Raw genomic sequence first — 13,460 nt, 5'->3', positions numbered from 1 at the left:
TGTGCTAGGCTCACTTTTATGTATGTAAAATCCATAACAAAACCAATTACAGAGCAGCTGGCTTTTTTCCAGCTTGTTGCTGTGCTGAAATGAGGCTGGGATAGGTTACTCCCAGATATTCTTTTCTTTTTAAAGACGAAGAAAACAACGAAACAGGCGTCACAAGGCCGGGCCCTGGCTGATATTACAGTGGCAGAGGAAAGGGGTGGGGTCCGCCTCTCACTCCAGCACTGAACTGACTGCCAGGAGACGTATGAACCTGAATCTCACAAAAATTGCACACACAGGGAATTCCAGTTCAACAGGGAGGGTCCTTGTTTTTATCTACTTTAGCATGCAAACCTGTCATTACTTGGGTACACACGGGTTTCAGTTTTTGTTATCAGTAACCTACAAAAGTGATGAAAAAAAAGCTAAATATGTTAAAGTATAAAGATCCATTTATACTGTGAAAGAGATTTGTGTTTATAATTAGTTTTATTATATCGTATAATATTTATATTGTATTAGGTTTTAAAAGTACTGTACTGTACTGTAAGTAATGTATCGTAAATTATTATTTTTATTATTATTATTATTATTCTGCTCTGCTCATCAAGGCTGAATTTATTTGATTAAAATGACAGTAAAAACAGTAACATTGTTTCTATCTTTTCTATTTTAATGTTTCCTGTGATTGCAAAGCTGAATTACCATCAGCCATTACTCCAGTCTTCAGTGTCACATTATCATTCAGAAATGATTCTAATAAGCTGATTTTACACACACACACACACACACACACACACACACACACACACAAACACACATTTAAATTCTTATTATCAATGTTAAAAACAGTTGTGGTGCTTAATCTTTTCATGACTGTCTGATGAACAGAAATTTCAAAAGAACAGCATTTATTTAAAATAACATCTTTTATAACAAATTGAATGCAGAATTTCTTACAAGAAACATCTTATTTTTGTGAGCACTGACATTAGAATATTTGCATGAGATAATATAAAATTGATAACTGACCTGTCGGTCATGGCAGTGGTCTCCACAACCATCCTCTTCCTCAGATGTGCGTCCATGGTCTTCCTCGTTGGACACAGTGGCAGACACAGGACAAACAGGGAATGGCTCAGTGTAGGCACTGTGAATGGATAAAAACATGACAGAAATGTTAAATGCACTATGATCACTATGGATTAGTTACTGTATTATACACTTCGGTGTCCAGCCATACAAAAGATTCCCCCTCTTCATTTAACAAGCCCTGGTGAGAATAATTTGTCCCCCCTCCAACCTCCTCCTTACAGTAGTAACACGGATGGCTGGGGCCAGATTGTGAGGACATTTACAGTTGGGCATGAAGGGCTGGCTTGGTGATCCTGTGGTGAGCACTTAAACCGAAAAAAAAAAAAAGGATCCGACGATACGCAAATATGCACATAATGAAGATGCTCATACTGAGGAGGGAACATGAGATGCACATGAGGGACATTTTTAGTGCATTTGCACTTATACTTATTTAAAGGCATTAGCAAGCAACTCTTTGGCGTAGAAAAAAAAAGCATTTAAAGTTACTGTGTATGCATAATGTCAATGTACAAAAGATTTTGAGGTGCCCAGCTGCGTGTCATACTACTCAAGGATACTGTACACTGCACACACAAAATGTGTAATGTTGGAAGTGGAAATTGCTCATTGCTCTTAGCCAGCTGAACTGGGATGGCTAAGGTGACAGTTCGTTTAGAGGCCCCAGATGAACCATATAGAAGCCTTCTGGCAGGACGTCACAACAATCACCAGCGGAGGACTCCATTTTCAGTGAAATGGGAACGAGAGTTAGCATAAGACAAAACAAGCTGATTCTTACATCTCAAACACCTTTCAAAGGAATTCAAACTGAAATTGCCCATATGTAGCTCTCCAGGATCAAATAAAACCAAGATTTAATTATTAACACATCTGTATAATAGACTGGTATTTGATTTACATCTTTTGCATTGTGCAGAGGGGATTGTCACAACACAACAACAACATAATACAACACAATATTCTAATATATATAAATATAGTAAAATAAAAAATACATAACAATATACTATAAATAAACATCTCAAAGAAACAGTATTATATAAAAAAGTACAAAAATAAAATAAAATACAAATTTAACAAACAAAAAAGCATTGGGAACAAATAAAGTTTGTGTAAAAATGTGCATCAATCCTACATAATCTCTCTATCTGCCAACAGTGACAATTTACACAATCCTCCTGACTCTTCAACATTACCATTTATGAGAAGCAATCATGAAGCAAAGTACTTCTCTAAGCTGTTTGCTTTAAGGTACCCATGAGCTAAATTTACTACACAAAATTACAGAGAGACTGCAATGATTTCCTATAACGCATCTATATGTCATACTGCCTGATGCTTTCCTGAGGCTTGTTATATGTAATTCAATTGATTTAAACTCTTGATAATAAAATATACATTAGAAACCCCAGTGTTTCTCTGTCTGACTCTGTGTAATAGTGCTATTATAGAAGATAAGCATCACTGAGACGACTTCATTACCAGACTTCATTTAACAAAACGTATCTGAATGCAGATGAGGAGAGAGCAACGAGCAGCATGTGTGTAAGATGAACCGAGAGATGCATATTCCTGCTTGGTTTTAGTTTGGTGGGTCTAAGATTCAAAATGGGTCTAATTTAATCTATATATGAGATTATTCTTTATATAGTCATCTGTGAACCAAGTAATTTTTCTTTTGTGTTAAATATGGCTTTTAAAATCACTGCATTCAATTTAGATGATCTGCTTTCTCACAAAAATGTGTACACATATTTACATTGAAAATATTATTCAAGTCAAACACTGGCCCTCAGCCTTTACTGTAATATTAGAAAGACATGGAGAAAGCTGGGAACAATGACAACAACAACATCTTTGTGGTAGCCTTGCTTTCCTGACTGCCACACCTCGTCTTGTTGTTTGGGTCGCAGGGGAGTCTGGGAGATCGGTATTGCCTGTCTCCACCCCATCCCACTGACCCTGTCCCCTCGCCCTGGTCCTGCATTTCCTGTAAACAGCAGCGTGGAGGCTCTTTGGCTGGGTGCGTCCCCTCTTGGGATAACCTGGCAATGACCTGAGAGCCCTGGGCACCAGGCCCAACTTGAACCGGAACAGACCAGGCCAGACCCACACCCAACTTTGTGAGCATCAAAATGCATTTACAAAGTCATTCAGAACACATATGAAAATATGTGTTTCTTTTCTCTCAGTTATCTGGTAGGTTTTATGTTTCAAACTATATTTCTTAGTATCTTAATATCTCCAACTCTTTTCCTCTTTTTAGGTTTGATGCTATGTTTGCTGAATGTTGTATTTTTCTTATTACAATTGGATAATAATAATAATGACAATATTGAAAGGTTAGTTCAGCCAAAAAATGAAAATGAAGCCATAAATTGCTCACACTGAAGTCATCTTAGGTGTATTCTTCTTTCAGATGAATTCAGTTGTTTTCATTGAGTTATTAAAAAAATTATCTTTGATCTTTCAAGCTGTTTGATGCAACCCAGTGTTGCACTTTATCGGTCCATGAGTATTTTAATAAAAATCTCATCCATTTAAAAAAAGTGTCTCACTAGGCTCCCGGGGGTGGCAAAGGCCTCCTGTAGTGAATCGATGTGTTTTTGTGAGAAAAATATCCATATTAAAAATTTAATAGTCATTTTAATCTAGCTTGCATCCGAATACTTCATCCCGAAGCAGTTCCAGGGGAATGAAGTATGAGGTCAACTTTGTGCATGCGCCACTCAGAAGTGATGCATGTGGAAATGCAGAGGAGAGATCAAAACAAAACAATAGTCACTAATTAGAAGCACAAAACAAGGATTTGTAAAGAAGAATGTCAGAGGATTTAGATATAAGCCAAGAGGAGACTGGTTTTCCTTTGCTAAAGTAAGGAAAATTTGTTTCCTTTGCTCCTGTTTACAAATGTTGGTTTTCACGAGACTCCCCCGGAACTGCTTCCATTTTACAACAGTGATTATTGTTTTAAGTATGGAGAAAGTCAAAAAGAGTTGGCTACAGAAGGCCTTTGTTCATCCCCCGGAGCCATGTGAAACACTTTTTTTTAATGAATGCGCTTTCTATTAAACTTCTCATGGACCGATGCAGTGCAATACCCCTGAGTGGGATCAAATAGCTTGAAAGATCACAGACGATTTTTTTAATAACTCTGACTGGATTCGTATGAAAGAAGAAAGTCATATACTTTACACCTAGGATGACTTCAAGGGGAGTAATTCATGGGCTAATTTACAAAAAAGGTAGGAGCTCAACACACTCGTCCAAAAATCCAATAGGCAAAAAAATATATATATATTGTGTAGATCCAAAATATACAAAGATATAAAGATGAAAGAGATCCGCACTTGTCACAATAAAGCTATAATAATAAATAATATATAATATATAATAAAGCTTATTCCATTTATTGTACAGAGGTCACAAAAATATGTGGAAAGAAGTGCAAAAGTGCAAGTGCAGAACGTTTTCGGGTATTAACCCTTCCTCAGTGCCAAATCTATAATTTCTAAAGTTATTATAGATTAAATTCTGATTATTATATTCTATATGAATACTTTTCAAAATACACAAACATACAGTATATATTTTGAAAATATTTACATGTATATACATTATATATTTATATTCTTATATTTTATAGTATATATAAATATACTGAATATATAAACATAACATGTTTTTCTTAAAAATATAGCACAAATTTGTATTTATATATACATAATAAATATGTACAATATCCTCTATATATGTTTGTAAAATGGCACAGCTTTTTAAATATCTGAAAGTAATATTCTTATCAATCAGTCAAGCTTTAGCCTATAATATGATATTATGATAATCAAGTATCAAGTAATGTGCTTGTCATTTGCGCATTAGTTCCGCCTACTATGGGAAACCACAGTATTTTGACAAGAAAAAACTATTAAAAATATTGTTTACATGTAGAGTGTTAATTCTGTATGCTATGTAAGACACTGTCACTCTGTTTCTTTATTTCAGTTTGAGAAAAAAGCTAAGTGAAGGTGAGTCGTGTGCCAGCACACTTGAGTTTACGGTAAGCGAAATACAGGTGCGCTCAGCAGCCATTGAAATGATATGAAAAATACCACAGATCGCTTGATGGAGAGAGAACTCTGAAGTGCTCAGGTAAAGTGTTCTGTGAGTGAGAATATATCTGTGTTTATACTTATCCTCCAACTCACACACTGGTAAGTACAATCTGAGAATTTATTAGCCAATGGTTAATATTAGACATCATTTAGTCACCCAGAGTGAAGAATGTAGTCGCATATGCAAGTGATTTAATCGCAATGTAGAGGGTTAATATAGAGGGTTTGATACACGAAAGACACTAATTATAACTATAAACAACCCACTATCATGCTAAAGGACTATCATATCTTTCCTCAGTCATTCCCTCACACAATCCACTGTCCTTGAGGATCAGCAATTAGGACAAAACGTTTCTCTGTAACACTCTATTTTAAGGTGTCCATGTTACACGGTACATGTACTTACTATTATAATAACAAATAATTATGCATAATTACATGCAAGAAACCCTACACCAAACCCTAATCCTAACCCTAACCATATAGTAAATACATGTAGTTAATTAATATTACTCTGTACTTAAATGTATAATTACGCTCTGACAAGGACACCTTAAAATAAATTGTAACCAATTTCTCTTGTGACAATACATCTCTTGACTTGAAGAGATTGTCTCTGATGATCTACAACAAAATATAACAAGTTTTGGTGATAACTAAACTAATATTTAATTAATTCACTAGAACATCAAAAGTCCAAAAAGTTAGTCAGAAATATACATGTACATACAAACTGACCACCAGTTTTCGGGTACAGCACTAAACTTGGAAGCAGGTGGCTGTTTGTTTGTTTTTTTCTGCCTGTGTTGTGGAGGACCCACAGTTGAGTTACTTGCCAACCAGGATGCATATTTTGCTTACATGTTAGATTATCAAATTTACTGGATTGTATACACAGGTGGACATTGGAGTCTGGACTATTACACACTGACCATTCTGGATATGTAGTGTGTTGTTTTAGTTCTGTGTCATCGTTTTGTGTAATACAAATTCTGTTGTCTTATATTTGTCATCTTATTGTTTTATCTGCAAATTCAACATTTAAAATGTTTAAACAATTCATTTTTAAACTGTGTAGCCTCTGCCGATAGAACCAAGTGTTACACTGTAATTGGCTTAGGCATGAAACAAATTTTTGCTTTATGCACCTGCAATCAATCACTTTCCTGTCATTGTGTCTCCATCCACCAAAGTGGCAATGTCAATTTTTCTCTGAAAGCATTCAAAATAGGACAAACGAAAACACACAGAACATCAGCATTGACGAAGGATTCTCTTGGGACACAGAGCAACTAATGGTGCAGACACACAGGCCCATTTGCAAAAATGCAATGCTGTTAGATTGCACAGCAACACAATGAGTCAATAATGTCACCAGAAAAAAGCTCCCTGGCTCCCTTATTATCTTCTGAATAATAGAGGATGCTCAAAAGTGTGCCACCTTAACACTGTGTCCAAGACTAACACCCAAATGCAGCATGAATTCACACTTTTCCCAGCACTCAAAAATAAATCAATAACAATTACTGGGAAAAGCTAAAAACAATGTATCGTTATGGAAAGGATATTATGGACATTCACACCTGAATTTTAACGACAAATACCTGGTCATTTTCCATAGGAAAAATATCAAATGAACCTAATCAGATGAATTATGTTCTTATTTTGAATTTTTTTATATCATGCTATCACTTCATTTTACTTCTAGCAATGGATTTTATTTTGCATTAAAGCATGAAATCTGTACTGAGCTTTATTTTAGGAAAGTAAATCCACAATGACTAATGTATGCATAATCTATACAATTTTAATCTAAATAATGTGAATAAATGAAGACAAGTGAGCATTAAATACATGTTTTTTCACAGAGTCAATAAAAAAATAGATTTCTTTCTATTTTGAATAAAATTATGACAAACAAATGACAAAAAAGAGTGATAAACAATGGAAAGACTAACATCAATATAAGCAATTCTGAAACTTTTCCCTTGTGTTTCTCTGAAAATCTGATTAAAAAGCTACCCAGAGGCCACTTGAAAAAGTCAGAGTCTTTGACCACAGGAGGTAATTGAGCAGAGGTTTCTAATGATGACTCTGGGGTGGTAAAGTGAGAGTAAAGAGGGTCATACTCTCAAAAGAAGGTCAGAAAGTCATCTGTCTTTAAACCTCAATAATTACACAAATCTCCCAAAAGCTCAATAAAAGAAACACACTTGGGGAATTTGGTTTAATAACACTACATGCTACTAAAATGCTCACCCAGAGGACAGAAATCTCTTACTGGTTTCCTCATCTATTCCCCTCCACTCAGCTGCACCAGGCTGTGAGAGGATTGCAGTAAAGGTGAAAAATAGCCTTAATGTTTAATTCACCTTTTTCCAATACTATTTGTATCACTGAACTATTGCATTTAATTCTTTTTCACACAGATAAGGTACTCCAACAAATCCTGCAAATGGGAAAATCAGATAAGCTACCTTGCAAGCATAGTCCGTCTTTGTAACCCATGAACTCAACTCCACAGGCTGCTCCACTACCACATGCACAACACAGCACCTACAGCGTAAGTGTTTGGCACGTCAGTTTGCATCATTGTATACTGCTGTATACAACAGTTAGTGGATTTCCAGCCAGTTGATCTTGCTTTTGCTTTGTCTGCAACTATTTTTGATTGGAAACACAACTGGCCCATAATGCTTCTGAAATGTTAAGTTTAACTAAAAAGCAATATCATTCTCCAGTAATTCACAATATAGACTAGAATCTCTGTAACACTCTAAGAATTGTTTATTCAGCCAGGAAGAATACAGAAAATGTTTTTGGACAAAGAGAGGTGCAAGCTGAGCTATCAAAGTGGCCAAACACTTGCCTAATTTCCTGTTAACATTGTTTTGGCCAGCACTTCCTCCAGACTTGGGTGATGGTACTGCCAGTGTGTTCAGAGGAAGGGGTTTCAACATTCAAAATTTAACTCTGCAGACAATCTTATGCTACAGAAATAAGTCTTCCTAATATATTCAGATCCCTTTTATCATTTTTACAATTATTTTTAATAATGTGGAAAAAAAAGTTCCTTTTAAAAGTTCCTTATTAAAAACCTGACCATACCTTTCAGGGTCTTGCTCTTGAGTGGTGGGTTTGTTTTCTATTCCTGCAAAGCTATTCATGTCCACATAGCCATCGTTCTCATTGGAAGTAGCTGCTGTCCAGTTGTGGTCATCGAAGAACTCTGTAATAGTGACTGCCCGAGTGGGTCGTCCACGTGGAATCTGGATATTTTCATAGTCTGAGTTTATTGCAGGAATGTTTTCATAATCAGAAGTATCTGCACTTGGGAAGGAGATGGAGCGTGGTTTAGTGAGTGGTAGGGGCATGAAGGGGGGCCGAGAGCGCTCCTCAAAAGACTCCACTCTGGCTATACCCCTGTTGCTAAAACTTTTAGGTGCACCTTGCCTTCTTTGCCTCTCTTTGTAAAGCAGAAATGTGGTAGGTATTTCTGAGTTACGCTGTGGATTTCCCACACGGGACTGAAGCTGTGGGGAGTCACTTGTACTCTTTCGATCAAGCTCCAGCACCCGAATGGGCCCATGGTGACTAGATTCAGACGATGACCTGGAGGAGCGGACACTACCATCTCCACGGGCTTTGCTTTCAGATTTTTTCTTAAATTTTAAGGCCAAGAAACGTTTAAATGAAGTCTTCTTTTTGGGGTTATCAGGAGATTCATGTTGGATTAGAAGTGATGGAGAGCTTTTGGTCACAGGCCTCTTAGTAATGTAAGCTAACTCAAAGGGTGGTGGGATATCAACTAGAGATGTAGGTGTCGACACACCACTGGAGGACTGGTGACTTCTTTGAGAAAAGCTTCCAGAGGAAGTAATCACACAGGGCAAAGAAAGTGTGTCATCTTTTTTTTGCAATCTGCATTCCTCTCTAGGAGATTTCTCACCCTCAAAGTGCCCTGAGAATGGTAAATCTCTGCCCTCAACAGAAAGCAACCGAGGAGAAAGAAGAAAGCGCCTTGGCTTCAGTGAGGGAATTATTTGGTCAGCCTCTGTTTCATCTAAAAGCTTGGGCTGCGGAACTCCATTCTGGTCCAAGGCCACAGTGTAGTAGTCGTGAGACTGGTACTCAGTGCCCGTCTCTTCAGGCACAGTCTCAGGAACATATCCAGGTACTTTCCCAGAGAGCGAGCGGGATCTCGTCACAATGCTCTTCCTGTCCAGAGAGATAAAATTCTCACCCTCGGAATCGAAGCCAGCCTCCTCGTAAATGTGTTCGTCACTTTCAGTGTCTGAGTCCTCAAAGAAAGGCACAATATGACAGTCCAGCTCTTCGATGTCCTCTTCGAATGCTTCTGTGGTGTGGGCAAAAACCAAGCGGTTTGTAAGTTCTGGAGTTCTGCCCATTTCCAAGTCAGCAGGAACAGTAATGTTGCAAAGTCTGAGACGTGGCTGGCAACTATTCCTCTGACTTAAAAGAGCTTGACCCCTTCTTATTGTTCGTTCTCTTATACTTTTACCCTTGGTTTTCCTCTCCATGTTTATCGGCTCATCTTCATCTCCTATCTCGACATAATCTTCAGATGACACACACTCCACCTGCTGATCTTCACCATCGTTGTCTTTGATATCAGCATAGTCGTCCACTTCTTCATTTTTTGCCATCTCTTGACCTTCAGAAGCAGGTTGAGAGACATCATTATCTAAATTTGCCTGTTCCTTCTCCAACTCTGCCACATCATTTGATGATATGTAGTAAGGCTCTTGGTTTGACGTTCCCTCTGTTGCGATCTCAGAGTCCATTGGTTTCTCTTTGCTGGACTCATCATCACTGCATCTTGCTTCTGGATCAGAGGTACATATCAAATCACTTGGCACAACCTCTATGACAGAATAGGGCTCAAATGCATCTTCTGTCTCCTCTGCAAACCTGAAACGTCCAGATGGGTCTTTGGTAGCACGTTCAGCCTGCCAAGTACTGTTGTCATCCAATGTGCCAATGACATCATAAGGGTATTCCTCACATAGTGAGGGTTGACTGCAGGTTGTAACCTTTGAAGAAAGTCCAGTCTCATCTTCTTGTGCCTCATGAATGCATTTTACATCTGCTTTAGTGTCCTCTTCATGCTGATTATTGAGACAATAAAAACTGTCTGATGGTGGTTCCTCAAACTCCTCGTACAGACTTTGAGATTCACTTGCAGGCTGATCTATATTTAGTGTCTCATTCTCAGAAAATGCACAGGTGTCCTGAAGTACATTATAAGCATATTCTCCATTCTCGGCTGGTTTGATATCATCAGTGCTTTTGCTGTGGTTCTCATCTGCTGAATCAAAAATTTTATCGACCACTTCCGATAAATCTGAAGAGGCTGCATGCTGTACTTCAGTGGCTTGATGAATTTTACCTTCATCCTCTCCCACAGTTTCATCCACGGCCATTTGTAATTCTTCCTCTATTTCATTATAGCAACTAGTGTCATGGTTAGTGTCATAATTTACAATAAACTCTTTGTCAGATAAGTTGTTTTTGATGTCATCATCTGTACAGTTTTCTCTGGATGCATTTGCTTCTTCCTGTGTGACATCTGATTCGTTATCCTGGTTCAGCTCCAGTCTGTCAGAGGAGGTAATGTCCCCATTGCCCACCATGCTTTGGCTCACCTCAGAGGCTAGCCTTGGTTTTGGTGCCACATGAGGTTTAGGACCTCGGGTGGAGGGACAAGGCCTTGACATCAGGGTGGAGCACACAGTTATAGTCAAATGGCTTTGTCTTTGGTTGATAAGTTTGAAATTGCTTCTAGAAATCTGCAAACAAAAAGAGCGAAGAAAATTACATTTCATTGTTGAATTGTATATCCTTGCCCTTGCAATAGAAATAAGTGATATAATCTACAAACTGACTGACAACATGCCATTATGAGCTGAGCTGCTCCTTTAGAGCAGCATATTGATTGATCTACATTGACCATTTGATTGATGAATTGCAACCTTTGAACATAGAACATAATGAAGTGATTATATGCTCAATCCATTCACAGCATTTTCACAACCTTAAAAATAATAGGGTAATAATAGCAACTAATAAGATCCCATCCATTGATTTCAAAGTGCATCTTCTCAAAAAGGGTTAACCTGAAGGTCATTTTTGGTGAAACACACCCTTTCTGTTAACAAAACTCATACACCCCTTGTCTTTTCCTGTTATTTGCTACCTGCCTTGACGCACGTCCTATTAAACTCACCATGCACTTGGTGCTCACCCTACTAAGATGTTGTTTCCTGACACAACTAATTAACTATTCCAGCAGACTCTCCTGGAAGGACTGTGGACAGGAAGTGCAAAGGGGAAGGACATTAACAGTGCACCCCGTCTCCTCTATAAACCCCCCTCCCTATTTTTTTTCTACAAGAGCGCAGTTTTGCACAACACAAATACACTTCCTTCTCGTCAGTCTTCCCATGATTCACTCTCCAGTGATAAATCCCACCCCTCACAACCCCCAGACTGTTTTTTTCTTCTTTTTTTCCCCTTATTTTTTTATTTTTTGGCTGAAAAGGTCATTTCAGTGCGTTAAAGAACAATAAAAAGAGAAACATTAACATCCCAACTAAGGTCCCCTTGGCAAAATAACAGGATATGAATTATGCAACAAGAATTCCCTTTAAACAAATGGTTAAACACAATGGGAGGAATAAAGGGAGAAACACACTCTTCACTGTGCAAAGCCATCAGTACATGAACTGAGATTTGAGCTGTAAAGTGCTTTGTGTGTGTGTGTGTGTGTGTGTGTGTGTATATATATATATATATTTACACGTATCTATGTGTTATTCAATTAAGAAATTAAGAACTATAATTACATTTTATATATTTCTGTATTTTCTATAAAAGGGAAAGCCACCGTCAAAATAGTGTTACTTCTTATGTCAAACTTTTTTTTCACTATAATGTACGCATTCAAAGAATACCATGTAATACTGCGGACAGAGCTGTGAACTATTAAATCACATAATTTAACAGTACTGAAAAGTTCACTCTGAATGTTTTGGTTTCATACCTGCGTTCATTGTCGGATGTCATCCACCATGGCATTTGATATATTTCCACATTATTCCTTGATATTCTGCCGAAGCAACATTATATATCCAGAGGTGCCGTGGACTTACTCCAGTGACATTTGTCATAAAGCCTGAGGAGTAAGCAATAAACACTTCATCACTTATTCGACGGCGTGCTTCCAAAAGATATCAGTTTTATTAGAGACTGTTGCAGAAGGTCTCTTCAGAACCGCGCGCTTCCCGCCTGAAGGAGTGAGAGAGATGCACGCGCGCTCCGATCTGCGCGTGGAGACTGAAGACTGAGGTGTTTTCCGCGCGCTTCCTGGGGAGGTACAGCGAGTCTCCCTCACAGTAATACAAGGATCAATGGCTGAACCCACTGAGAAAAACATCTAAAGCCAATAACCATTTCACAAACAGCTGCTCAATTGCTGTCACTGGTAAAGTAATAATAATAACTCGTCATTTCTAATCCAATTCTGTTTGTATCACCACATTGCCATTCCATTTAGATTCATAGCCTAGAAATGATTGCTTAAATCATTAGGTAAGATAATAACAATAATAAAAAAATTTGGTAGAAAATTTTAAAAACAAATGTTCCTGAAAACAGGTTATGCAGTTTCTCTAAATGCCTTTGGCCAGGCTTCCTTTCTGCTCATCTGTTGCCTGATTGGAGGAAAGCAGCTCTTTAAAAACCTCTCTTCATAACAGGAAACTGCTATCCCTTTTTTCCTGCACAACAGGCAACAAATGAACAAAGGTGCTGCTGTTAACTCTACCAGGGAATTACTGCATTCAAAATTTAGAGTGTATTTTTCCTAATGGAACTCCACACTGATAGGAGACGACTAATTCAATGAGTATTTTTAGATTAAAACAGTTCTTATAAATAATCCAAACGGGACGCCCAGGGGAAGCACCAGTTTTTTTCAGGGCCTGCCAGTGATAGCCCTGACTCAGCTGGTGCACTATGCAAGATAATACATAAAAAAAAACACACACACAAAAAAAACACTTGGTGCTAGATTTGTCATTTGGCATGCTAGGGTACTGGGATAAATCATCACTTAACATGTAGCTAATAATAATAATAATAAAAAAAAGTATTATTATTTTTATACACAAAGCAAAATTGCAACTGACCTTGACAGCCAATGATCATCATGCATTTGTTATTTGAAGCAAATTG

General features: G+C 37.7%; 1 protein-coding gene across 2 annotated transcripts in view; it reads right to left on the bottom strand.

Annotated features, from left to right (window-relative positions):
• Positions 1–12,943, bottom strand: part of LOC113055277 (FYVE, RhoGEF and PH domain-containing protein 5-like) — a 45,026-nt gene extending 32,083 nt beyond the window's left edge. For both annotated transcript variants that reach the window (XM_026221452.1, XM_026221453.1), the window contains exons 1-3: positions 12,268–12,943; positions 8,313–11,014; positions 1,021–1,138 (exon numbers count right to left, since the gene is read on the bottom strand). In XM_026221452.1, the coding sequence (XP_026077237.1) occupies positions 1,021–1,138; positions 8,313–10,942 (2,748 nt within the window). In that variant the 5' untranslated portion in view covers positions 10,943–11,014; positions 12,268–12,943. The remainder of the gene's footprint in view (positions 1–1,020; positions 1,139–8,312; positions 11,015–12,267) is intronic.
• Positions 12,944–13,460: the final 517 nt, after the last annotated feature.

This window comes from Carassius auratus, chromosome 36, assembly GCF_003368295.1.
Source record: "Carassius auratus strain Wakin chromosome 36, ASM336829v1, whole genome shotgun sequence".
In the NCBI taxonomy this organism is placed as follows: Eukaryota; Metazoa; Chordata; class Actinopteri; order Cypriniformes; family Cyprinidae; genus Carassius; species Carassius auratus.
This window is presented reverse-complemented; position numbering and strand designations above follow the sequence as displayed.